The following is a 25,532-nucleotide window of genomic DNA, read 5'->3' as shown; positions in this document are numbered from 1 at the left end:
ATTCAACATATAAGCCATCCTATCTCAGCCATTCCTAAAGTTAAGTATCTTATATTTTGTCATATGATAGACAAATTATTACCAATTTTCATGGTATTTTAGTTTCACATATTTAGCACATAGGTTTTAATTAAGTATTTAAAAAAATAATGAGTTTGTTTCATTGTGTGCTGGTACTGGTGTTCAGTGAACATCATGTTTCATTGTATACTACATAAAAATGTTTCATTGTGAGACTAGGGGGTGTTTCTTTAATCAATTAATAAAAACTGCACCAAAGAGTGAAAGAAATTTAAAAATATTTAGCTCCAAATAAACTTTAATACACATAGAACATAACAAAAACTTAAAAAACGCCAAACTCGAGTCTATATCTTGGTAAAAAATTGCGAAACTTAAATGAAAAAATTTACTTTTGTTGCACGAATTCACAATAATGCTCGTAGCAGCGTGCTCCTTCTCCGAGGCGCGCTCGTGTTTTGGGGAGGTGCTGGGGGTCCCTGAGCCTGCCCTTGCTTGACAGACGGCACTAGCTGGTAACACCTAGTTTCCGAGATATCGCAAAGTTACACTGTGTCCGATTGTTTCAATGTAGAACAACTGACCCTACATATTACGTATTACCTAAAACGTTTTTCGATTTTTTTTAATTTATTTACTTATGGATTCGTTGGAGATAAACAATTATAATTTCCTTACACAAATTGACTAACACAGCAGAATAGTAAATTCTGTAAATTACGTTATAGCCTAGGTATGTATTTTTTTTGATTTACTGAATTTACGCATTATGCCTACCTATTTGCTTAATTTGTTTTAAATATATGTACAATAAATTAAGTATGAAGCTCCGTATCCTATATATCTTTTTATAATTGTTTAATGAACTAAGTAGAAACGTTACCTTTGGCCAATTTGTAGAAAAACTAACTACTTACTTTTGATAGAAATTAGGTACGTACGGACAACACAAACGATATCCTAAACCCAGGTCAGCGTTTTAGGAAGGTGTAGAATTGTTTTTGTTTAGTAGTTTATTGTACCATTTAAGCGAGTGTATACGCCAAAATGATTCAACTTAACTTTCATCAATTACTCAAAATTGTGGGATCGAACATAAAATTATTCCCATCATTACTTAAATCTGCGAAGTAACTTTCAAATACGGATCTTTGTTGTAGCTTACAATACAATGCCGCAGTTTCTATTGCTATCACCTATAATATAGAGGTTAGTATGATAACTTTCTAGCTTCTCAGTCGAGGCTGATCTAATGATTCGGATGTGCTGCCGGTGTCATTGTACCCTAATTGTATGATATACAATTTTATTATACATGTACCTATAGGATTGTATATTGTATTGGTACGGACCGTCACATCTGAATCATAAGAAACGTTTTTAACACTAGGTATAGGTACAATTCAAACCTAAAAAAAAAAAGAAATGTACTAGGTAAGCACCTGTAAATGATCACGGAACACAACAATAATTGTTCAAATAGCGTTAAGAACATCTACATTATAGTCTTAAAATATACAAGAAAAGTATAGAGAAAACTGAATATTTGAACTGATTTTAAAGTATTAGGTATACCTATGCCTAAACGTATTTTGCTTTATGCTTTAAATCAAATAAAACATATACAAATCTACCTAAATACCTACCGCGTCTATTAAACACAAATTACATCTGTGAGAGTGGTTTTAAAATGTCAGTCTAACTGAGCGTTTCTTTTTTTTGTCATTTTTAAAATATTGTAATTTTTTTGCCACTTTTGTGTTATTTCTACTCGGAATCACGAGCTCTTTCGATCCTAAGGGGATAAAAAAATGTCCCAGAGTTTTTTTCCTATTGTGTTACCATTTTCCCATATACTTTGTATGGAGGTAACAAAAAGGAAAGTATGAAAAATGTATGGAAATTTTAGGACACTTTTTTTCTCCAATAAGGATGAAAAGGGATCGCGATCCTGAGTAGAAATAACACAAAAGTGGCAAAAAAGATAACAATAAATAAAATGGCAAACAATAAAAGAAACGCTCAACTAAAGGTTAGTAAGAGTACCTATGTCATAACGCACACTTTAACACCTATTATTGTATGCTCACCTGCCTTATTACGATTTAGAAGAACGGGTCAATGACCAATTCGACAATAGGTGCCCTTTGACCAGCCATTTTGAAGTAAAATTAACGTATAGTATATAATTTGAAGTAAATAACTTAGGTTTTTTTAATGATAAAAGGCTATGTAAAACCGTGATTAGGAAGTCATTATAATTGTTAACAATAATAATAGGTAATCCTTATGTGGCAATCGCGAAATATGTATATTATGTGCAATATAAAAAAGTTATGGGCCAATAAATTAAAAATTCCTGAATTACAAATTGAGTATTAGGTAAGGGGGAGGCCTATGTTCAGCAGTGGACGTCTTATGGCTGAGATGATGATGACGATGATGATTAGGTACCCAGGGCGAAGCCTATTTTTAGGTAAGTACCTTTATATCATTACCAACAATTTTTCTACCTATTCGCTAGTAGGCAGAGACGCATTTATAAACACTAAAAATATTATTTTTCCTACATCAAATGATTAATTTCTTGTAACAAACATTAGGAGTAAAACTAACACAACGCTAACGAGTGTGCCTAGAAACAGACCATAATTATTAATAAGCTTTAGAGTTATCATTATCACGTTAATTAATATTATTTAACTGTCATTATGTTCGTTAACAAATAGAGCGTTAATAAATAAGTACTTAAGTATATTATTGTTATTATCATTTAAGAAACTAATTAAGAAATGCTACCATGATGATAAATACCAGTAGGGTATGTTACAAAACCCCAACTTCTGACAAGTAGGTCAAATGCTTATGTTTTACGAATATTTTAATTGATGAATTAGTAGTCTAATTAAATAGCTAGTTTGAAAAGTGTTAAAACGTCTAGTCGCGCAATCTTAATCTTAATCTAACCATGACTAAATTGCAGTCGCGCCGTTATGCACGTAACTGTGCCGTGAAACAAAGAAATTATTAAATTCCATACAAATAGCTCATTCAGATTTACGAGTATTACGGCAAAGCTTGGATTTGTAATAGATTATTTTTTAAGCGTTTAGAACTCGTTCGATATACGGAAGCCAAAATAATGGAGCTGGCATGTAATTGTACGTAATCACACTGTCATTTCAGCGTGTTTATGTTATAATATTTACCTAAAAACAGCATTGTTATTCAGTATTCATTTATTTCTTGCTTCCATGGTACATTTTTGGGCAGTATTAAAAAAAATCTTATGGTGTCACAGGGTACCTATAGCAAATACAAATAATTTAATTAAGTTACAGTAACTTAACATAATATAGGTACCTAGTGACTTTTACATACTTATAACTAGACATATATAACATGTACCTATATAACACAAATTTATCACTAATAACAACAATAATTATATAGGCATGTATTTAGAGCAATTTACTATGTAATGATCAATAGGTTTATTGTGGGACGATCTATGTCTATAATTTCCTTTCTTCCATAGTTTTTGACGTGAGAACGTCTTAAAATCGATGAACACCGGTAGCATGCACGAAAAAGTGTCACGTTGTGGACAGTACGGTTACCATCAGTTTGTCACTGACATAAACGCCGTCGAGAACGTAATTAACTTTCTATACATCCCGTTTGCACTAATATGCGAGTGCGAGCGAGATGTATAGAAAGTAAATTACGTTCTCGACGGCGTTTATGTCAGTGACAAACTGATGGTAACCGTACTGATCTCCATGGTAACGTTGTGGACAGATCTCCATGGTAACGTTACGGCCACGTTTTCTTATGACGTTATCACTCAAAATTATCGTCCGTAAACCGACTTTACAGTGCTTTACAGACAATCATATTTTTTTTATAAATACTGTTTTGATGAGACTCAATGCTTCTCTGAGTTGGCTACTATTGTAAGCATTGCAACGATGACTATACGATAGTGTTACGTTTTTTTGTAACACGGAGAACATACCTATTCATTCGTTTGTATGCAAATTAGTGAAGACATACTGAAAATAAATGATTACCTACCTACTTATAAATACAATGCGTCAACGTAAAAATGATTAGGGAGTGCAACGGCTTACCAAAGAGCATAATACATATAAGTAGATTTGTACCTAATTGATAAACTGCTTTGTGTTTCTTATCTACTGATTAGCGATAATTGATTTTATAAACATAGGTACTTAATTTAAGCAATGGCAGATCAACCACCAAGTAGTAATTATAGGTTTAAGATAAACTAGAAAACCTCGGTTCTGGTACCGAATCACAGAGCTGCATAGAATATAGAACAAGGTCTTCATAAAGACAGGCTAGTTTCACCACAAAAATGCAATAAGTACATTTATTTATTGCATTTTTGTGGTGAATTTATCTAATGGAGGCATCTTTTAGCGTACTAACCACACCATTATATGAATGTACCAATATAAATATAACGAATGGCAAGAGAGCGAGGGAGAGTTAGGTAACTCACAAAATAATTGAAACAGATAGGTGCCTATTATGATAATAGATACTTGTACATTCTTATGTACTTAGGTATGAATACATATGTATATCTAAATACATAGTTAGATGAGGCCACTTAACTGCTTAACGCCCCGGCACAGGGCCATACGGGATGTCCAATTAAACCAAACAGATGCAATTATACCAATGGAAGAGACCTCGTTTTGCTGGTAAAAGTGACTGTTCAAAATGGCTTGGACAAGACTATTGTCTATTGTCCTGTAAAATCAAAGTGAAAATTTTCAATTACCATATGAAGTACTATGGTGTGGTTGTTTTACACATTAAGGTAAGGACGATTGCAATCACAGTGCTTCAGCTAAGCCAATCTAATAATTTTGATTGGGGACAATCTATCATAGATCAGTCTTATTCAAAAGCAACGTTTGCTGTGTGGGAAAATACTTCCGGTACAGCCAAAGTCACTATCAACTACGGTATAGGTAGTGGGTCGTTCGTAAACTTACTGAAACGAACAATAGGTACAAATTCAAGCAATGTTCTAGAACCGACTACGAGATAAGCCCCTAATTTATTCACCGTTGAAAGAATCAGCCATAATATCCAACGCTGTGGAACAATTTCATGGTGCAATTGGAGGCGTTTCGTGAGCGCAACGGCCAGTAAATGCCTCTCACACAGCCTTGCGCAATAACTAACCTTCGGTCCCCTGCAGACACTCCAGCTCCACCGTGTAGTCCCACAGGTCCAAGGAGTTGAGCCCGTTCAGCTCCCAGGAGTTGAACGAGTCCGGCTGCTCCTGTTCCTCGCTCATCTTCCATGGGACACACGCGGACCAAGGTTAACGTTAACTTTTTACTTGGCTTTTTTTGCCATGTCTGACTGACGGCGGGCTGCGGCGTGCCCTCCACGGCGGCGCAACACGGACTGAGCGGCGAACAAACACCGCACCGCATTGCAATTACGACGTCAACGGAACCCAATCCACAATCTCATTTCTTTCGATTACTCGCCGATAGCAAGAAATTAGCGAATGTTATCTTACTAATGTAACATGGTGAATAAAAAGTAAAACTCGAGGCAGGTTCGGAGAAAGTGATTTGTCTCGCGCTAAAGCAATCAATCAAGATGCTGTGGTATGTGTGCAAAATTATGGGTATGCTGTCGCTATGAGTATAATGAAATCGCTCGATCTTTATTATGCAGATTATCTTTAAACTTTCCCGAAGGTCAATGACGTTGCAGTTTATCTATAATTAGCTCAGGGTAAATAGTAAACCTATTGTCTTAAATTAACTAACCGGTCAGAAATTAAAATATAAATTGGATAAAGGAAATTGCTCCAACTTGCAGTCTAAATGCAAATGAACTTATGCTACATATGGCTTTGGAGTAGTTTGGAGATTGGCCGGCAGCTGCAAAATATTAATTTTGAAATTAATGAATAATTTTCAAGATGGCGGCATCCCGGTGTAGGGCGGGTGACAGAACAGGTGCGCGCCACGGCTGATCGCGCCTGACGGTTGACTGCACTCGACCTGAATCTCTCTGTGTATGGCCATCAACCATACAGCCAAGTGTTATTGTCGTGAACAATGAGTTACGCAATTCAATCAGCTGAGGCTCTAGATTAAGGGCAAGTTTAGCAATACGAGTGATAGGTTTTTATTGTTTTTGTCAGTATTTCTCTCTGTGTATAAAATATTAAGGCAGTCTTCACATTGGATGCGGATCCGCACGTGTCATAAGTAGTGATAATCGCGTAAATATGTAACTTGTATTGTAGTAGACATGTAGGTAAAGTCATGTTACTCTTCGAAGGCCACAAAAATATGTGACACTTTCTTATGGCTCTACAAATAAGATCGTGTCAGATATTTTTGCGGCCTTTGTTGTGTAACATATTATTGCAGTGACTGAACGAGTATAAGAGCTCTTTACTTTGCCATTGTAGCTACCTACATAAATAGTGTTGGTTAGATTAGGACCACCGTAAGGATGAAGTACGAATTACGATTAATGATTATCCAAATCGAAGTTATGAATGTTATGATGATTGTGTTGGCAGTTGATTATTTCAGATGATTTTAAATTATAAATAAGTATTTTAGAACAATCTGCACCTCCATCTCGAATAATAGAAGTCCTAAAGCTACATTGTCAAAAAGTATTCGGCGCCAGCTCTTGTGAATAGTGAATTAAGCTGTTGGAACTGCTTTACGTATGGGCGCGTGCGCGCATATATTGTGACGCTGACGGTACGACCAAAGGACGATGATACGGAACAACGATGCACGAGATAAAAAAATACAAAAAAAAAGAAATAGGTAAATGTCATAATGAACAGTGAGTCAGAATAGGAAACATTATTGATTTAAGATATTACCTAAACTGTAAAATCCTGCTGGACTGATATAAAGAAGGATCATATACGGTATCTCTCAGATTAGTGATTGATATTTTTACGGTGTCTACATAAGTATGGGTATAAACCCATATCAGTAAAAACAATAGGAGGATTATATCTTGATTTCCGGGTTCATTTATTATACCTTTACAGTGTTTAATTGTAACGTTTGGACAGAATGCATTTTAATTTACCTCGTCTTAGATTCGAATTACCTACTTCCAAAATCCTCTACCTAAGTACCTAATTTTTGCTTATCCGTCCGTGTACGTCTACATAACATCATATCACCCGAAATACTCTTCTTGCTGGACAAAGCGGGGTCACAAAACTTGCTTTCATGTGTTTTTGTATGTATTAGTGCATTCAAAGCAGAACGCATAGTAAATTAATCACGTCACTCTTAAATAAAATAAAATAAATTAAAATTAGTAGGGACAGCTACCAACTAATTCTCACAGCTGTTTTGCCTACATCACCATCTAATAGGTAAACAAGCACACGAGTGCGTATTGCATGCAGTTACCGAAACACCAGTTACCGAGTTACCCAATACCGTGTCACCGTCCGCTTGCATCAATCCACATCCACACGTTTCGGGATCGTTGACACAACACAACACAACCATCCATCTCAATCATGCCCCGTGTCACGCACATCGCATCACGCCACTCGTAATTGGTTCAATTCCCAAAGTCTGCTGAAAAAATATGCTGTGCATTTAGGAGCTGATTGTAGTGATTGTCATTTATTTTTTAGTTGGTGACATGTGTGTTGGTGACGTTCCGGCATTTCGTTTCGTTTTAACTGGGAAGCTTTATATACAGAGATTAGAGTAACAATAATTCAATTGTTTAACTTTTGCCAAAACAATTGCTTCTGACAAAATTTCATTAGATTTTCTGCTAGAGCGGAAACAAAAACTGACATTGTAATTTTTGTCTTGTTAATACCCAATAAAATTGAAGCGTTTGTAATTTTGATCTTTACATCTCTACTTTCGTTAGTTCGGGTTTTTATACTATTTATAAATAAACATTAATATTTCTGAGGCCGTTAAGAGGAATAGTTTGTTTTACACGTTTCAGTAGGTAGAATGTTTAAAATAATGATCATTCTTAGGTATGGTTATTCATACTGTTTTTGGAACTAGGTATTATGTAATAACATTTACCTACTTCACTGTGTCGCCTTTGGAATCTATAGGTATCATTGGAAAACTAATAACTATCATTGTAAATGCCGTAGTTACTATAAGTTTTGAGTAACTATGTATTAGTGTTCATACTGAACTACGTACTCAGCTTTCGCGGTTCTTCATATATAACCTACCAAAAAGTAACTCAAATTGTAATAGTTGATCACTTCTTAAGATAACCTAGGTTCTATGCTTGGTATTCAAATCTAATGGGATCATTAGCTTGACTAGGTAAATGTTACTAGTTGCATAACTAAGTTTCAAAATATTTTGCTCAATAACCGTAGGTATCAGTCTACTGCTACGCTTAGTGTAGGTTACCTACCAACTGTATTTGCAAATGAAAACTCATTCAATTGTATACCTTGTTCTAAAAGACTAAAGTACATATTTGAACTAGAATTCAAATATGGCTGAGATGCTATTAAGCGTAGCAGAGTGCACGGTATAATCACTCATAACTTATGAAATTGGTACAATTGGTCGGATTACTTATTGTAATGAATCTTGACACTAGGTGTTTTGTTTGTGATATTATTATTATATATATACCTACTTATCTAAGATATTATGTTGCGCTTGATTTTTTTTTTCAAATTAGTGCATAATTATTAAGTACATAAATTTAGATGTACTTATCTAAGAATGTATCCTTAAAATAATATTGAGTGTATGGGTTTGCTTAGTCTGACCAGTACGGTTACCATCAGTTTGTCAGTGACATAAACGCCGTCGAGAACGTAATTTACTTTCTATACATCTCGCTCGCACTCGCATATTAGTGCAAACGGGACGTATAGAAAGTAAATTACGTTCTCGACGGCGTTTATGTCACTGACAAACTGATGGTAACCGTACGGGTATACATATCTGTGAAACTAATAATTGCGTCTCAGAAGACTCTACGTAGCATTTATTTAATGAACTCCAATTCCCTGTAATTAAATTGAATGCCGCGAGCTCAAATAGAGTTCCTTCAACGTAGTAGCCACTAATTATGCCGTACTAGCATAGCACTACGCTTCATTCACGAGGGACGCCATTCATTAGTAACTTCCTACTCGAACTGGTTCTAGTTCAAATTACAGGGTATGGCGCGTCTAAAGCAATGTGTAACGGTTTGAATATTGTTTGGATTTCAATTATAACTTTATCTCATAAAAAAGCGGGTTTTTGACTTCACAGTCCCAGGCTTGACAAAGTACCGGATACCTTTGCATGTGAAGACCTCCGACAATGAACTGAAGATCTGGTCCTGTCGGATTAGGAAGGGGAGATCCTTGGATGAGACCATTGCCAGAGTCTTTTGGCTCATATGATGATATTCTTCAGTAAGCTTAGATCTGCTTCTATGTCTAGTCCATGTCGCTACCGAATTGATTCTGACATTTATTACCTACGCACAATCGTATTGAAGCGAGAATTGTGCTGGGACTACTAATTACTTACATATAGGATTTACATTTCCATCTGATTAGTTTTTCTTTAGTATGAAAAAGATGCATTATTAATTTTGGTTTAACACGGCAAAGTGTTTAACTGGCCTTAGTACACAATAATCCTTGAATATCATGTCGTTTTGGCTCATAGAATAAAAAAAAACGCGTGTAACTCAGCGCTTGTGTTGCTTGCAAAGGCCACACGTGCAAATCATGAACACAGTGTGAGGCCTCCATAAAATAACCGCAGTAAATATTATTGCTGTCGGTCTGTCGCTACTGACTACTGAGCTTCCCCTCTCTGATATGTTCCGGGTAAGGCAATAATAGGCCGAACACAACAAAATGTTACACAGATTTCTTAGACAAGGAAGCCAAGTTAGCCGCAACAATTCTGTGCTTGATTTTCGCAAACTCCTATTGCCTTTCAAGCCTTAGAAATTATGTACTTTAGAATTAAAATAATAGAGTACAATTTTGCAATGGAACTTGAATGAAGATTACGAGCTTGTGATATTTATGCCTCGAAATGTCAGGCCATCACTGGATCGCGCCGCGTGCGCAATTTGTTGAAAGTCGAATCAATTTGTTTTAGAAAGTAGATTGTCTATGGTCTGGCAGTTTGCAAAATAAATTTGTTTTAAAATCGAAATGATAACGGAAGTTAAGGGTGGCGTGAATGTACTATAGGTATTATCGTCGTATCTTAAGTCGAATAAATCAAAGATTACTAGGGACTGCTGTAAATTATTGCCTTAACAATGCATAGTGTTCTTGGCACGCTTGGTCAAATATAAATTACCTACGCCCGTACATTGTTTAAATAGAAGATTCGCTTCGCTTTGTGTTGAGTCATTCAGACATAGTTTGTTCTAACAGTTCTAACTGATATTCGCTAAAATACACTTAGTTCATTTCGTCATTAGATGCTCTAGTTATATTCTCAGAATCAGTTATGTTATGAAGGGCAGGAAATAATTGTCTCAATTGGTAGACAAGTTCGTCATCCTCGCGGGTCATTGCGACCAATCCGATCTCACCATTACGGCCTTTATTCACCTAAGTAATTGATCAATGCTTTAGGAATGTTGAATTAAATGTATTGAGTAAATTTGGTGTTGTTGTTACGTTGGCGTTGGGTAGAGTAGGCACATGCTCTGCTAACATACATAACATTCTACTGATTACATTACCCCTTAAATTAATAAAACCTACAGAAGGTTTATTTTTACTCTTCTAGTGTGTCTCCGAGCTAAAACGTAGATACCTATTATTTCAAAAGCCACCTCTTTTAAACCTCATGGGGCAGCTATAATGTAGCCAGACAGCCAGACATAGCAACAAGTTCTTAGCCAACAAAGTGTCTTTTTAATACGTTATTCAACTGACCAAATAAGTAAATTTATTCCCGAGCGCCCTTTGAACCTGTAATAATGTAAGTAGGGCGGCCTTGCGTGTTAGGCACATCTGTGTTTGTGTTGATACAGAGCCAACTGGGGCACCATGTTTCACTCCATACATGCTTACCATAAGGCTGAGTGGATCATAAAAATACGAAATATTTTATGTTTCCTGCGTATGGTTTTATTCGACCGACGTCGCCGATAAAACCAAGAGCGTACACGCACTATACCTCTGAACGATCAAGCTGGAATATCCCATTGCAATGCACAGCTATGCTGAGCAGTCTGAGCACATTTTGTCTTTGAAATTGATTAATTCATCACTCGGGTATTCGTATTTATTTCTATCTATGGTCTAAGGACAGTGCCATAGTCTAATAAAACATGGTCTTCCATTCCCAGAGTGACACGGGGCTACGTCACAACAACATGGCCGCTATATATAGCGCTATCGCATATTATCATATAGCGCTGTCGCATGATGACGTAAGCCCGTGTCAGTTAGGTGACCTAGAAAAGACGGGAATGGAGTACCAGGCGGAGTATATTATTATACCATGGACAGTGCGATTAATATTGCGGCTCTCCTTATTTATTTATTTATTTAAAATTTAAGTCAGACAACAAGGCCCATATTACAATTACCTTACAGACTAACATACATATATTACATATGTATTTTATAAACTTAAGAGCCAACGGGAGTGGTCATTTCTCCATACAAACGTACTCCTCGTTTTCCTCCGTGTTTTTTGAAGCTAGAGCAATGATTTTTTCAACACAGATTAATGTTGTCAATATCTGTGTCGGACCGTTTTGCTTTTTTTGATATTTTTGTTTTTTAAGGCGCTAGAGCCCTTCAAAAATGGCTTCAAAATTGACTATGCCGCAATGAGAGGCGTGGCATTCAAAACTGATATCAATTAGCCAAAAAAGCAAAACGGTCCGACACAGATAATTTCATAATCATTTTAGATTTCCAAATTTGGTTACGATTGGTTAAGTTTTGGAGGAGGAAACAGAGGAGTACGAAACCTCGATTTTTGAGATTTTTACGCAGGATTTTTCGCCTTGTCCTTATCGCACTACTTTTAGGTGCCGCTTCCGTTAGCGAGACGGGTATATTTACCTAAAATATTTAAAACTCAGCTCCTGTTTCGTCTTAAAAACTAAACACTATTTTTTGCGACAAAACGGCGGCGGCGTGGCTCCGTTGAAACGGCTGTTCTTGTGTCGGATTCGGCAGTTTGATGTATGTAGAGATACACCACAAAGTTAAATAAATGTGACTTTTACTGGGTTACATTACATGTTATATTAGCTTTAACAGTTTTGCACACCTATGCGCGTATCATGCAATTATGTATAGAGAATTCTCAGTGTCTATTTATACATATGTGACGTCCCACGGTCAAAGGTACCTTATGGCGGGTATGGAGTTATGCATACCCCAGTAATCTACAATAAATAAGCTATCGATAACACAAAAGATCAACCTTCTAGGTTGCGTAGTTACAGAGATATGATTTTTTTTAAATAATGTTGTGAAATGAGCAACTTTACGATAGAGAAGTTTTAAGTTTAGCCGCCTAAAAAACTATGTTCCTGAAGTAAGTTACATAGTTGACTACAAATAATAATGCCTTATATATCTGAGATTAAAAAAATATTGCGACTTGTTCTGTAATGCAAATAGAAACTTTTGATATCGACTGATTTATGTGTATACTAACCAATCTCTTGAAAATAAAGTTTTATTTCATTTTCACGATTGATTGCAATGAGCTCTCAAGATTTAAATTCTGTCTATTAGAAAACGACACTGACAGACAGTTTAAGCAAAAAACAATACCGATTTAGAGGTGAAAATGTATTTTCTGACTTTTTCATATAAAATCACAAAATTGAATATTTTTACTTTTAATGTGACACACAATCAATTTTTCTGAGCACATATGAAAGAAATTCTGTCATTCAAATGAAATAAATCCTAAAACCCCAACTAAATACTATATTTAACCCCTTATGCCACTTTAAACTTACATAACAATAACAGTATTTGCTCCATACATTTACGAAAAGGTACCTTATGGAAATAAATCTAATAATACATCACTACAAAATATCAATCATATTATAGTTTATCTTTTATGAATAGAAAATATTAATTTACATTAAACTGCCCCCAATTTAATTAGTTCTTCGTCATAATAATCTTAAAAAAGACCAATAATTTGTATGTAATGAAAAGGTACCTTGTGGTCAAGTTACATGATGAGGCATGATGATGATGGAACAGTTAGGATAAACTAATAATATTTTGGGGTTAAGATGGTATAAATCGTCTATTTCTTATCAATAATAGATTTCGGTTGCTATTGAAGATAAGCGGCATTGAGGTTCAATGACCTCAGATATTCCATAAGGTAATGCGTCGGGTATTGGCATTTTTCAGCAAACCAATGGCTGATTTACTGCATGCGACCAAACCAAATGAAGATTATTCTAGTTAAGAAAGACTTGACGAGAGTAACTTTGGTATAATAGCAGTCTACTTGGATTTGTGATGTCGGTCTATGTACGGTTATAATATTTGCGAGGCGCCCCAACCAGAACTGAAATTATCAAATTAGTTTTGCAGAATGCTAATACAGTTCTCTACCAAACTTCTTTTCCCGTATTGACTAGTTTTTTTGGGAATTTTCAATCTTTTTTCCATAAGGTACCTTTTCTACTAAACTCTGAGACGACATTACTAGGCTTATAACTAACTTATAACAAAAATAAAAACAGGTAAACAAACGTTACGCATTAAGGTTTCAGATCACACAATAAAAAAAAATTGAGCATTTTTTCACCTCTTTACAAAACATTTAATATCTCCGAAACTAGAAACCCTCATAAGGTACCTTTTCCCGTGGAACGTCACATATAGGTATAAGTTACATAAAGAATGTATTATCATTAACGATAAGAAAATCACCTACAGTCATGAGGTCATGAACTTACATCAATACGTTATTGCTATGGACACTTTAGTAGCACATATTAAGTACATAATATTTACTAGTAATTACTGAACGTACCTATTTGTCAGATTCCGTATTGAGTTTCGACATAAGCGCAAACGAATGAATTTATATTTATAAAATAGTTATGCCGCTGCTTTATCAGTTAAAGTTAAACAACAAAATAACTCAATTAACTTAAGCGACAGTAACAAGTACGATAATTATAGTTAAACACGGCATTATCAAATCGTTGTTATGATTAAGATACTTACTTGTCGGTATTTAGGTGACAACTATGTAAGTACATACATATCTATTTTATTATTTTTGATATGTCCTAATAGGCGGTCTAGTAGTAGGCACAGATAGTGCATTTATAGAAAATATATAATAAGTAGATTTATATCCATAGACACAAACATATAATACATTACAAGTTGGATTTAATCTTTTCCTTTTTCGTATGTAAGGTTTATGAAATGAATGACAGTAATCACGAATTTACCTATATTTTCGAAGCCCTACTGAGTATGGCTGTCAAAACCTATACGCGTAGATATCTAAAATTAGAAAAGATAAATTAACATGACTAGTTAGATGCTTTGATTTACTTTCCGTATCATATTTGTAGGAAACATTACATGTACGCTCGAATAAAATAAAAATCACCTCACTTCTAGAGATATAGGATCATTCGAGTACGATAAATCAATTGAACTGAGCTTCTCCACATTAACTGTACCTAGATCGTGAAAAGAAAAAAAAAGTCGAGAACCGGTCAGTTCGGTACTGCAGGAACCTGTCTGTTCAAGGGTATGATCATGAACGTTCATTTGCAACGCTGACGGTTGACTTTGAATAGTCAAGTCGTAAAACGGCGGCATATTCTCGTATCAAGCTTCTTCACTTACTTGACAAGTTGTTTTCTAATTGTAAACGTATGTTAGTAGAAAACATGGGCAACTGGTTTTTAGACGCATGTATGAGTAAGTATAGCCGTCTAATTTGAATATAGGTACTAATATGAGGTTACTCGTGGCTTTCACAATAATAGTCACCGTGACAAAGTCGTCAAGGTTGACAATGTCTTTGTCAAATTACTTACTTTCTTTGTTAAGTAGTAAGGTACATTATTAAAAGAGAACAAATGAAAATAAATTTCGCACTGATATTAAGCGGCACACTATGTATAGAAAAACGTTAAAAGAAATTAAAACGTACCTACTTAGTTAAGGCATAGTAGATATTGCTTTCGAATCTTTATCGAATGTAATTACAATTAGTAATTCCTATTCTTAGGTAGCGTCATCACACTTAATTGTGTTGTGTAGCCTCGGGATAAGCAAAAAAACTGCAATGATTATAATACTATACTATCTATGACTATACATAGAATATAGATGCACTTGTGCAAATTGTGAGAGGCCGTTAATGTGTTTCTTTTGTTAAATTTGAAGTTTTAATTATGCTAAATGTCAGTTACAATGTCACGACGTTGTATGTATGGGGACAAGTTTACTATGTACTTCACTTTGTATTATTAAAGTTGAATTTCCTCCCATTTTTAAGACAGTCACATGTTTCACCGCAACCTAAGTCTTTCACACTTGAAAGTCTTAAAACTATCCTTTTAGGGATTCAAGGTCAACAAGGAACCTTAATTTTTTTCGATATGTACGTCCGCCTGTCTGTAAAATGATAAATAAATAAAATGTTTTTTTATGGAACAATCTTACTCGCTTCGCTTGCTTCGCTTAATTGCGGGCTAAATGATGTGTTAGTGTTCGGAATTAGCTAATTACATACCTAAAAATACTTACGATTATTCAGATGAAATACCTATATAATACTTACATATATCGAGGAAGTCATAACTCACACCGTTATGTATAATTCATCGGCGTTATGGAGTTATGGATAAAACTGGTGCATCGGTGTATCGGCGAAGAAATATAAACCGCGACTGGAATTAGACACCCCGAGTGTTGTGGCTCACATTACCTATTCATATTCAAACATACTTTTGCTATTGGTAAGTAATGTATAAAGTACATAGATACCACTTTTAAACTTAGCTACTATGTGAAAAACGGGTGGAGATGGAGATAGTATAAATAGAAACCATTATCATTTAAATATAAGAATGTAGGATAAAGTCTATCAATTTCAATGTTCATTAAAAAACATATTTGTACTTTTGTAGTTTTACATGACTTATGTATCCCACTTAGCCCCGTGATGCCATCTAGTAAGCTAAAAAGAAATGGTGTTTTAATGTTAGGTGAGCAAATCTCAGACTCCATTACCCTTCTTTTTTCAAAAAATATTTATTGTATGGTTATGGGTGGGGTTTACAAAGGTGGTACAGTCACCTGCAATAATATCTTACACAACGAACGCAGCAAAAACATCTGACACGATCTTGTTTTTAGAGACATAAAAGCGTGTCACATATTTTTGCGGCCTTCCAAGAGTGACATATATATTACTGCAGGTGACTGTACAAATTATTGATATTCTCCATATCCTGCCTTACAAAGGCGTACAATATTGGTAAGTTGTCTTAACCTGGTTGTGGTTTCCAATAATTTAAATTAAGGAAACTTTGTCAAGAGCAGTTTTTATTATTGAATTTTACGTACCTCTTTCAAGTACTTACCCCATATCTATACGATAAGCACAATTATATTGCTTCGTAAACAATTTCCCCTATACAATTATAGAAAATGGATAAATTTGATGGTGAACTAAAATCAAAATTAAATAGGTAATTACGTGGCCTAGAGGAGCTACGCATAAAACGCCGGTTGTCAACGATATGCCAGGACCAAATGCTGTCATACTTCGGACACCTCTCACGTCGCTCTCCAGATAGCCTGGAAAGAGTAATAATGACGGGCAAAGTTGAAGGCACGAGACCTCAGGGCCCTCCTCCTACTAGATGGTGTGCTCAAATTACGGCACCTATGCAATTAAAACTGCACGAGGCCATGCGCTTAGCGGGGAACAGAACCCTATGGAGGAACCTGGCCTTCAACAGAAGGATATGATGTCACGAATGTCACGATCCTCAGTATTGAGGGACCGACTGAAGAAGAAGACGTGGCCTAAGCATACGCTAGTCTCACGATATCGATGCTGTAGATTTCTATAATGTTACAAATTAACCGGGTACCCTAACAGTGTAACGCCGTAAAATGTATCGTTATCTACATCTTTATAATATCCGTACAGTCAACTGCAGGCTGCAGTCTGCGGCGGTACATTATGAATTATATATTATATTTATTAATATGTATTACTACTGGATACGACGACTGTACATTCATACAATATGCTCGTATTACACTCACATATAAAGAGGCATCGATTAATTTATAATTTAATTAGTTTACATATGCATACATTTAATTAATAATTGTCTAATTTATATAATTATTATGTTTATATATTAGCGCTTCAAGCAAGTCAACCGATTTTGGTACCTAAGTAGGCGACTGTCAAATTTCCTAGCTATTAGCATCTAAACTATGGATCAAGTTAGAGAAACAGTGGTAGAAGAAAAAATATTTAAGCACAAAATCAGAGCTTGCGGATTTGGCCAAACGGGTGGTTGATGTCACTGGCTGGGGACAAAAGAGCTGGCAGTTTCCTCGCTCAACGAATAAACATGCGATTCAGCGAGGAAATGCTGCCAGTATCTTTGGCAATACTCCAAATCCAGGGGCCCGCCCTCTTTAGATATAGATATTTAGTTTTTAATTAGGTAGTTTAAGTTTGAACTGTACCTATATCAGGGGCGTATTTTGAAATTTGGCGCCCCGGGCCAATAAGTTTTGCCGCCCCAGAAGTTAAGGAAAAAAACAATTTAAATAAAAAAATACACAATGTTTAATTATTTTTCACGTGAAACGTTAGGTATTAAACGTCTTCAAAAACCCCTAGAAGGGGGGCGGATCAAAAACCAGATGTAACGAAGTTTTATGGCGTGGTGGCTTATGTCTCTGTAGGTAACTATGTAATTATAATACCTTACTTAATGTATACTTTTGATATCAGTGTAAAGAAAAAGTAGCCATTACTCGGAACTGCGTGTGCAGCGGACATTACATTAGATTGCGCTGATTCTGCGCTAGAGACGACGCGACGCATTTGGAGCTAAAATGACCCCTATTTGCAGTGTTTATTTAATAAATAATTTAATTACTCATCAGTCCACCGATTCTGGTGAAATTGGTGTCATATTTGATAGATCTTATTCAATGTTAAGGGGCTACCCCACGCCAATGACCTTCGATCTGAATCCCTTAGTTTTCTAATGTTTTTTGTAGCTTATTATATTAACAGCAACGGCTTTAAGCAATATAGTATCCCATATTTACTTCAAAGTTCATTGTCTTCGAGATATTTGGCATCAAAGTTGAACAATTTTAGGCTAAATAACTGGTTTTCTGGCCATAGCTTTTGTGTTAATTAGTTTAAAATTAAAACCCTGGACACGTTTTTCGAGACGTCTAAGACGAACCCAAATATGTAGATTTCGTACATGTAAGATCCTTCACTGCAAACTAGATACGAAAAAAGTGTTTTTTTAGACAATGTAAAAAAAATCATAAAAAAGTAAGTATTCATTTCTTTCAAAATCCGGTGGACAAAACCGGAGATAAAAAATTGAAAAACCAATAACCGTTTGTCTTATAATTCTATTTGTAGTGCAAAAAAAGGAGATACGATACAAAACTTGTCAAAAATCGATAAAAACCTCGGGTAGCCCCTTAATGAAATATATAAAAATAAAATACGAGGGATTATAATACGTATAATACGTCAGCTTAAGCTGTAAAAAACTAAAAATGTGGCATTTTTTACAGAAATTTTACGATGTTCTTGCTTGAGGCTACCGTGTGCGAAAATTAATGCACAAAACTGACGCAAAATGATTAGAACGCTCTTGCATACCTACAGGGCGCATGCGGCGCCATTTACACTGTAATGTCGGGCAGAGCTCTGACATACCTACAAGATGTCTGCGGGGTCCTTTACACTGTAAAGTCAGGCTTCTTACATTTAAGGCCCTTTACACTATAAGCTTTGCCTGCGGCGCACTCGACACAAAGGTCGCGCGAAGCGCACTCTTTCATACAGGGCGCCTGCGGTGCCCTTTACACTATGGGATCCCTATAAGCGGCCCCAAGCGGCGTTTGCAATAACTTTTTCACGTAAATCACCACTAATTTATGTTAATTTTAATTTGAGATAGACAAGAAAAAAGTTAAAAAGTGAGAAGTACAAGTTGGTTGAATGGCGCCAAAACCTACAAAATGCACTCGGCCAGGGGCGGCATTTGCGGGTTGGCGCCCCGGGCGATGGCCCGGATGGCCCTAGGGTAAATACGCCCCTGACCTATATTTACATTTTATTCCCCTAATAAATCAGTATTCGTGCAAAATTAATATACCTACACACGACTGTATTGCCCGTTTGTCGTCGTTTTGAGACTGTTATTCTACAAAGCTATTTCTGTTGCTGACTGTACTTAAGCAATACTATATTGGTTTAAACTTTCACGATTTTCCCACAGTTCGAATTCCAATTAAGATGAAATGCAGATTAAATCCCGTTTTGTACAAACAATATGTGGAATTAGTGATAGTTTAAATATAAATGCTCCATTAATTTCTCTATTATTATAATAACCTCAGAAAATAAAATTAAATAGGTAAGGTATGAATTTGAAAAACAATTTCAGAAAAATAGGAACTCATTTGCTGAATAATATAAGTATAATTCAGTTAATAAACACTCAATTACCGACTTTTTATAAAGTGATTTAACGCGACTACGGGGAAGTTACGGTAGGTAAATTAATATATTGATGTAGATATTGGCCAAATTAATAGGTGTAAATTAACTAATCAAAATAAATTACCTAGCTCGCTGTCTAATCAGCCAACGATACTAGGACTTAATGATATTATTGTCTAGAATTCTAACACATAAGTAAGCCATGGCCACTTTAACAATCAATTCAAATATTGTCTTAGTCAACTTGTGTAATGCATCGTTTACTGGTAAAGGTTATATTGACATAGCAACATGCAAGACAATGGATGTACCTACACTATAGTGTTCGGTGACAGTGTAATATGCACGTCACTGGTGTCAGTTGGCAACAATGATGAGTGAGGACGTTCGTAGCAGTATTTCACTCAATTGTTCCTGCTTAGTTTACGGTTGGTCCGAGCAGTCATTTAAAGCACAGACCAAAAGAGCAAAAGAGCGAAAAAGAGCGCTAACTACGCGTTATATTGGGGAAGGAGAGGGATGTGACTCGTGAACTTTAGCTGTCAAACATCAGTTTTGTTAGGCAGTTAGCCGCGTATCCACTAGAGGCAGCCTCGGGTCGAGCGGCTGCCTCGCTCCGAGGATGCCTCTAGTGGATATGCGACTAGTGAGAATTCTTTTCACGAGAACGCTATTCACACTGATACGGTTTTCTTTCTGATGCGCGGTGATAGTATGATAATAACCTCCTAATTAATGAGTTTCGGTTATAATTTCGGCAACCGTGTCAGATAAAGTTCCACGACGTATAGGTAATATTGGCAAATATGTGCACGACAAATTGACCCCTGAAGCCGCCGGGTACCTTCAAGTCAATATTTGACATTTAATATGGAACAGATGAAAATTCAAATGTTAAACATAGGGTCCAAAAATACTACCCTTATACCTTATCCTTATACTAAAGCGTGCACTGTGATTGATTTAACTTCCTCCAGACACTCACTATTACATAAGCCCACTCCATAGCAATACGAATGAACACATGCTTTCCTAGTTACATAAAAGGTGCGAGAAGATGACTAAATAAGTTCTAACAATCTTATTTGACATTTTACAAGCCATCTATAACCAAATTGTGAGTTATACATCTGTGAGAAAATAAATTAACAACAGGTTGTTAGCGCTCTGCGCGTAACAGTTAAGGAAGATGAAATCAATATTTTTCTTGAATTTTACTTGGACCATTACATTACTGTATTAGTCACACATCTGTCGTAATAGTAGGGAAGTACCTATTGATTTAATATTTCTTTGCTTTTCAAGTCGTTTAGAATAAACAAAAAAAGTAGGTACTAAAGTGTTGCTCAAATCACTAATAACATTTTTATTTTAACAATAAGTACCTACGTTGGGTTTTGTTCAGTCAATTGATAAAAAAAACCGCACTCAAACCTGTTGATCCGCGGTATACCTAGGCTCTCTACGAATGTAGGTCTGTACAAACATATACTTAAATTATTGGCTTCAGAATTCTAAGCATAACACAACTTTTTGCATCGGCAATTAAAAGCATGATATAAACCTGAGCAAAAACAGCATTGCACACAAATGCAAAACAAAAAACGTAAAATAACTCTATTATATTGATCGGTGTAAAGTTGTAAACCATGTTTGAAAAAAATCTACAGAGTTTAATTAAACGTAAAGATACCGGATATTATGCTAACGTTGATAATGATTTATCTACTTAGCTATCAATTGTATTTATCTTTCACACATGTGTCAATTATTCACGTAGTATTTGAAATGTAATCACATGCTTTTAGCATTTGAAAGAAAGTAATCACGTTTACACCCGGATTTTAATATTGTCAATATTTATCTAAGTAAAAACAGAAATGATTGATACTGTCTCGGTCAGTACACTTATTCAGAGACAGGTAGGCAGGTACATGTATTTTAGATACTGTTAATTTAGCACGAAGAGATATGAATATGAATAATTAGAATGACGACTTAATCTTGAACTTTTAATGCAAGGTTCTTACTTAAATAAATAATGTATGTTTTATATTAATATCTTAATGCTTGTGGAAACAAGTAAACCAATTGAAAAAGGACAAATAGTTATTATTAAGATTCTTTTGTTAATTGCATCCAAAATTCGTATTAAATAAGATGGCAAAATACATTTAACCATCAGTATCTCGATGAAGCAATAGAAAAAGAATTAGATGTAAGCAATAATTAACATTTCTGCATGAGATAAATGTTTTATTTTATAAAAAAACTTCGCGCTTGAAGAAGTGCACGTGTAGACAAACCCATTGTCTTATGTTATTGCCAACCTTGAAGGTGCGTTGATGCACCGCGTTTCATAATTAATAACTTACTTTAATGACATACTAATAGCATGTCCATTCTTTCACATTTTATGAATTAGTAAGTATGTAATGCATTGATAAATATCGACTTTTTTAGTTCATAGTTTGAGATAATTTTAAATCTATTATAGTATGTCTTATGGTGTAGTCGTCGTTTTGACAATATTACGCCACGAATTATAGAGGAAGGTAGTCCAACTCGGGCTTTATAATAAGTAGGATTGGTGGGTACAGACGAGACCTAAAAGCGAGAGTGGATTACCTAGATTGTGCCCGTTGGGGCTGGGATTTTACCTAAGTACCTACACTTTTGAATTTCGCAGACGGGAAGGGGAAGACGTTACCAACGATATTTCTAAATTTTTTAAAATACTGAGTACTTGAGTAGCTGTTAAACAGATGGACTAACGTCTAATTAAAAATTGATATCAGAGTGAACATTACGTGAATAAAGTTAAAGGTGCCCGGAATAATAAAAATGAGGGGCGAATAAATCGCTTTTTAACCGGTTGGCTAAAAGACTTATCGATTTTAAAACCCTACAAAGTAGCTAGGGGAGCCGGGGTGAATGTTCGCGACGGCACGCGGTCGTCACAATACGAAACCTTAACTTGCCAAAACTGGATACTGTCCCCTTAACCCGGCAACCATTAACCAATAATCATGGCTACTTAAAACTGGATACTGTCCCCTTAACCCGGCAACCATTAAACAATAATCATGGCAACTTAAAATGATTCACTTTTGATCGACGTTCAAATTCACGTCAAAAAGTTGCAGTGAAGTAATTGAAAAACCTGACTACTCATGGCTCGTTATAAAATCGCTTGACAATGCCACCTTGGTTAGTGTCTAGTGACACTAATCGGGATTTATTTTTAGCAATGATTAACCTATCGCTATGCTAAGCAGGTAGGTAGCAATAGCAACTACAGCAATCCATGTCGCGATCGCTTTATTTCATTGACTTTAAAGAACACGATTTTGGCTAGTCAATTGAAAACTTTATACATAATTATGTAAGAGAATAAGAATAACAATTATATATGTAAAAAGCTTCCAACAAGGTATACTTATCTATTTAATACTCGTGAAAATTCGGAAATATGAAGGTAGAATAACTTTCAGGAAGTAGGAAGGTAGTTAGTAGAAAAAAACAGCCAGCAGTCTACTGTCATCTGGGGAAAATCAATAACATCTCGCTCTCGAGACAGACTTTGACGTCGCGTCATATGAACCATGATCTTTGTACTTTGCCTTCTCAATTTCCAAATTAAGTTCTTATGATCTTTTTGTTTTAAATGTGACTCACCGTCGAGCATGCATCGGCGGGACGCCTGATCATCCTCATCGAAGTCCTCCAACGCCGCAGACTTGGCCTTCGCGATATCCATGGCTTGATCACAAAGACACTACGGCATTTTGCACACACAACACATGCACACGCGGCGTCACTGCGTCAGAGCGGCCAGCTGATTGAGGGGTCGGCCGCCACCGGCGCGCTATCGCGGCAAATGAACGCAAATAACTGGCTTGATTATGAGTCGCTTGCACTGTCCGTTCAATGTCAGTATCGACTGTACAATCAATTTTATTATGCGACAGGGCCGCGAAAAGAAGAGTCGAGTGTTGCAAGTGGCCGCGTCGAGTCTGCTCTGCGCTGCCGCGGGCATGCGTCAGTCCTTGGGAATGTACGCATGCGTGAGACTCCGGTATCGACGCGCTATGGCGACGACGGGACGCCAGCGCCACTGACCGCCTATCATAGATGATAATGGGCTAACTAATTGGTGCCAGCGTTCCTTATCAAGGTCTATGATAGCGATTAAATGTCCAGTTAAACAAGTTCGATGATTAAACTTTGTTTAACTGGATCAGGGTTAACGTTTTTGTGTAGATTATATGATTTAAAATGTGAACTGTATGTATTTTAGAATAAGGTTCAGGTTTACGTTTACTGCACTTCAAGCTTGTAAATGTTCAGTAAACTAAACCGCAGTAACTTGAAAGCGCCTACGGTTTGTCGCGCAGCTTTTACCAGCGAATGTTCGTGCTATGTTGTATCGTGCAGGCGCTATGAAAATAATGGTAACATTACAACTTACTCGTTTTAACTTTAACTGAACTGAACTAAGAAAAGTCTGCAGCGATTTTGATAGCATACGCAGTACTAGTGTTATTGTTATTTAATACATACTAATTTCATAGAAGTTTGACGTTGAAAATAAACCTATAAAATAAGTTGTCAAACATGTAACATTAAAGTTTTGTGGAGATAATAGTACATTACTACAGAGGCCGGGACGAAAGGGGTTGCCGGCCGAAGACATATAGACTAGGTCTGAGCGCGGGCAAACCCATTTCCCGCCGAGGTATGTATAGTGCTTTTCTCAAACATGCAATGAAATAAAAAAAATAAAAAATCCACGAAACCCAAGTTTTATTTATAGAAAAAACTAAAAGTAAACTACACCCAAAATATAACCAACACGTACCTATATCATTATCACGCGTATGTTTTACACGAGTCGTGTATTTTTACTACCCGTATATTTTCATGTATCTTTGATTTTTTCGCCTTGTATCCGTCTGACTGTCGTTTTCGTCACATAAGTTTACATAGTCTTTCATGTTGATATCATGTTTCACATACATCGTTGCTTTATGCGTGGAGTAAATAAGTATAATTTCCACAGTGTTTATAGTTACATTCATTTAAAATATGCCACAAAACTGTTTCTAATAAACTGTAAGCCATTTTTCTTAGTTTCTCAAATAATAAAATTGCCATAAGCAACCAGCATATACATACTTCGTCTTTGACTTGGCGGCAGAGGCAGCAACTTATTAAAATCAATTCTGCTTACGCTGCCAATTCCAACACCTACGATTACAATTAATATTAATTTCATTATTTCGTCGGAACTCATATTAAAGTCAAAAAATCAACAACGCACCATAAATCCAATAAAACAGAATGAATATTTTTCAACTTTACCTCCATAACAATTTAAAAAATATAACTACGCGTGTTTGAGTAGACCTTTTTACCGCTAACGTTTAGATGAAATATTTTAAATGTTTTTATTTGTGTAGTTAAATTTATAATTTAAAATTATAAAATTATTGAATGTATTATTTATTAAGTTCATGTTGATTTTATACAAATAAAACTGCAAATTTTTTTGTTTTTTTTTTATAGGCGTAGTGGCAGAGTGTCATTACGAACCATAAAGCAAATACTGCCTCTAGTTTTTTTTAATTGATGAATGCCACGATGCTGTGTCACAAATATCTGTGAAATGAAAATTAAAAAAGAGGACTTTGCCGGCCTAGGCCTGCAAGATGTGTATGAAAT

General features: G+C 35.7%; 1 protein-coding gene across 3 annotated transcripts in view; it reads right to left on the bottom strand.

Annotated features, from left to right (window-relative positions):
- LOC134792740 (cerebellar degeneration-related protein 2-like) overlaps positions 1 to 25,532 on the bottom strand; it is a 144,060-nt gene that overhangs the window by 14,285 nt on the left and 104,243 nt on the right. The window contains exon 1 of one of the 3 annotated variants that reach the window (XM_063764041.1): positions 23,487 to 23,801. The exons of 1 other annotated variant lie outside the window; for it this stretch is intronic. In XM_063764041.1, the coding sequence (XP_063620111.1) occupies positions 23,487 to 23,568 (82 nt within the window). In that variant the 5' untranslated portion in view covers positions 23,569 to 23,801. Of the gene's footprint in view, positions 1 to 5,244; positions 5,477 to 23,486; positions 23,802 to 25,532 lie in introns of those variants that run through there. One more of the 3 variants, XM_063764039.1, reaches the window with a different exon arrangement.

This window comes from Cydia splendana, chromosome 8, assembly GCF_910591565.1.
Source record: "Cydia splendana chromosome 8, ilCydSple1.2, whole genome shotgun sequence".
Lineage (NCBI taxonomy): Eukaryota > Metazoa > Arthropoda > Insecta > Lepidoptera > Tortricidae > Cydia > Cydia splendana.
This window is presented reverse-complemented; position numbering and strand designations above follow the sequence as displayed.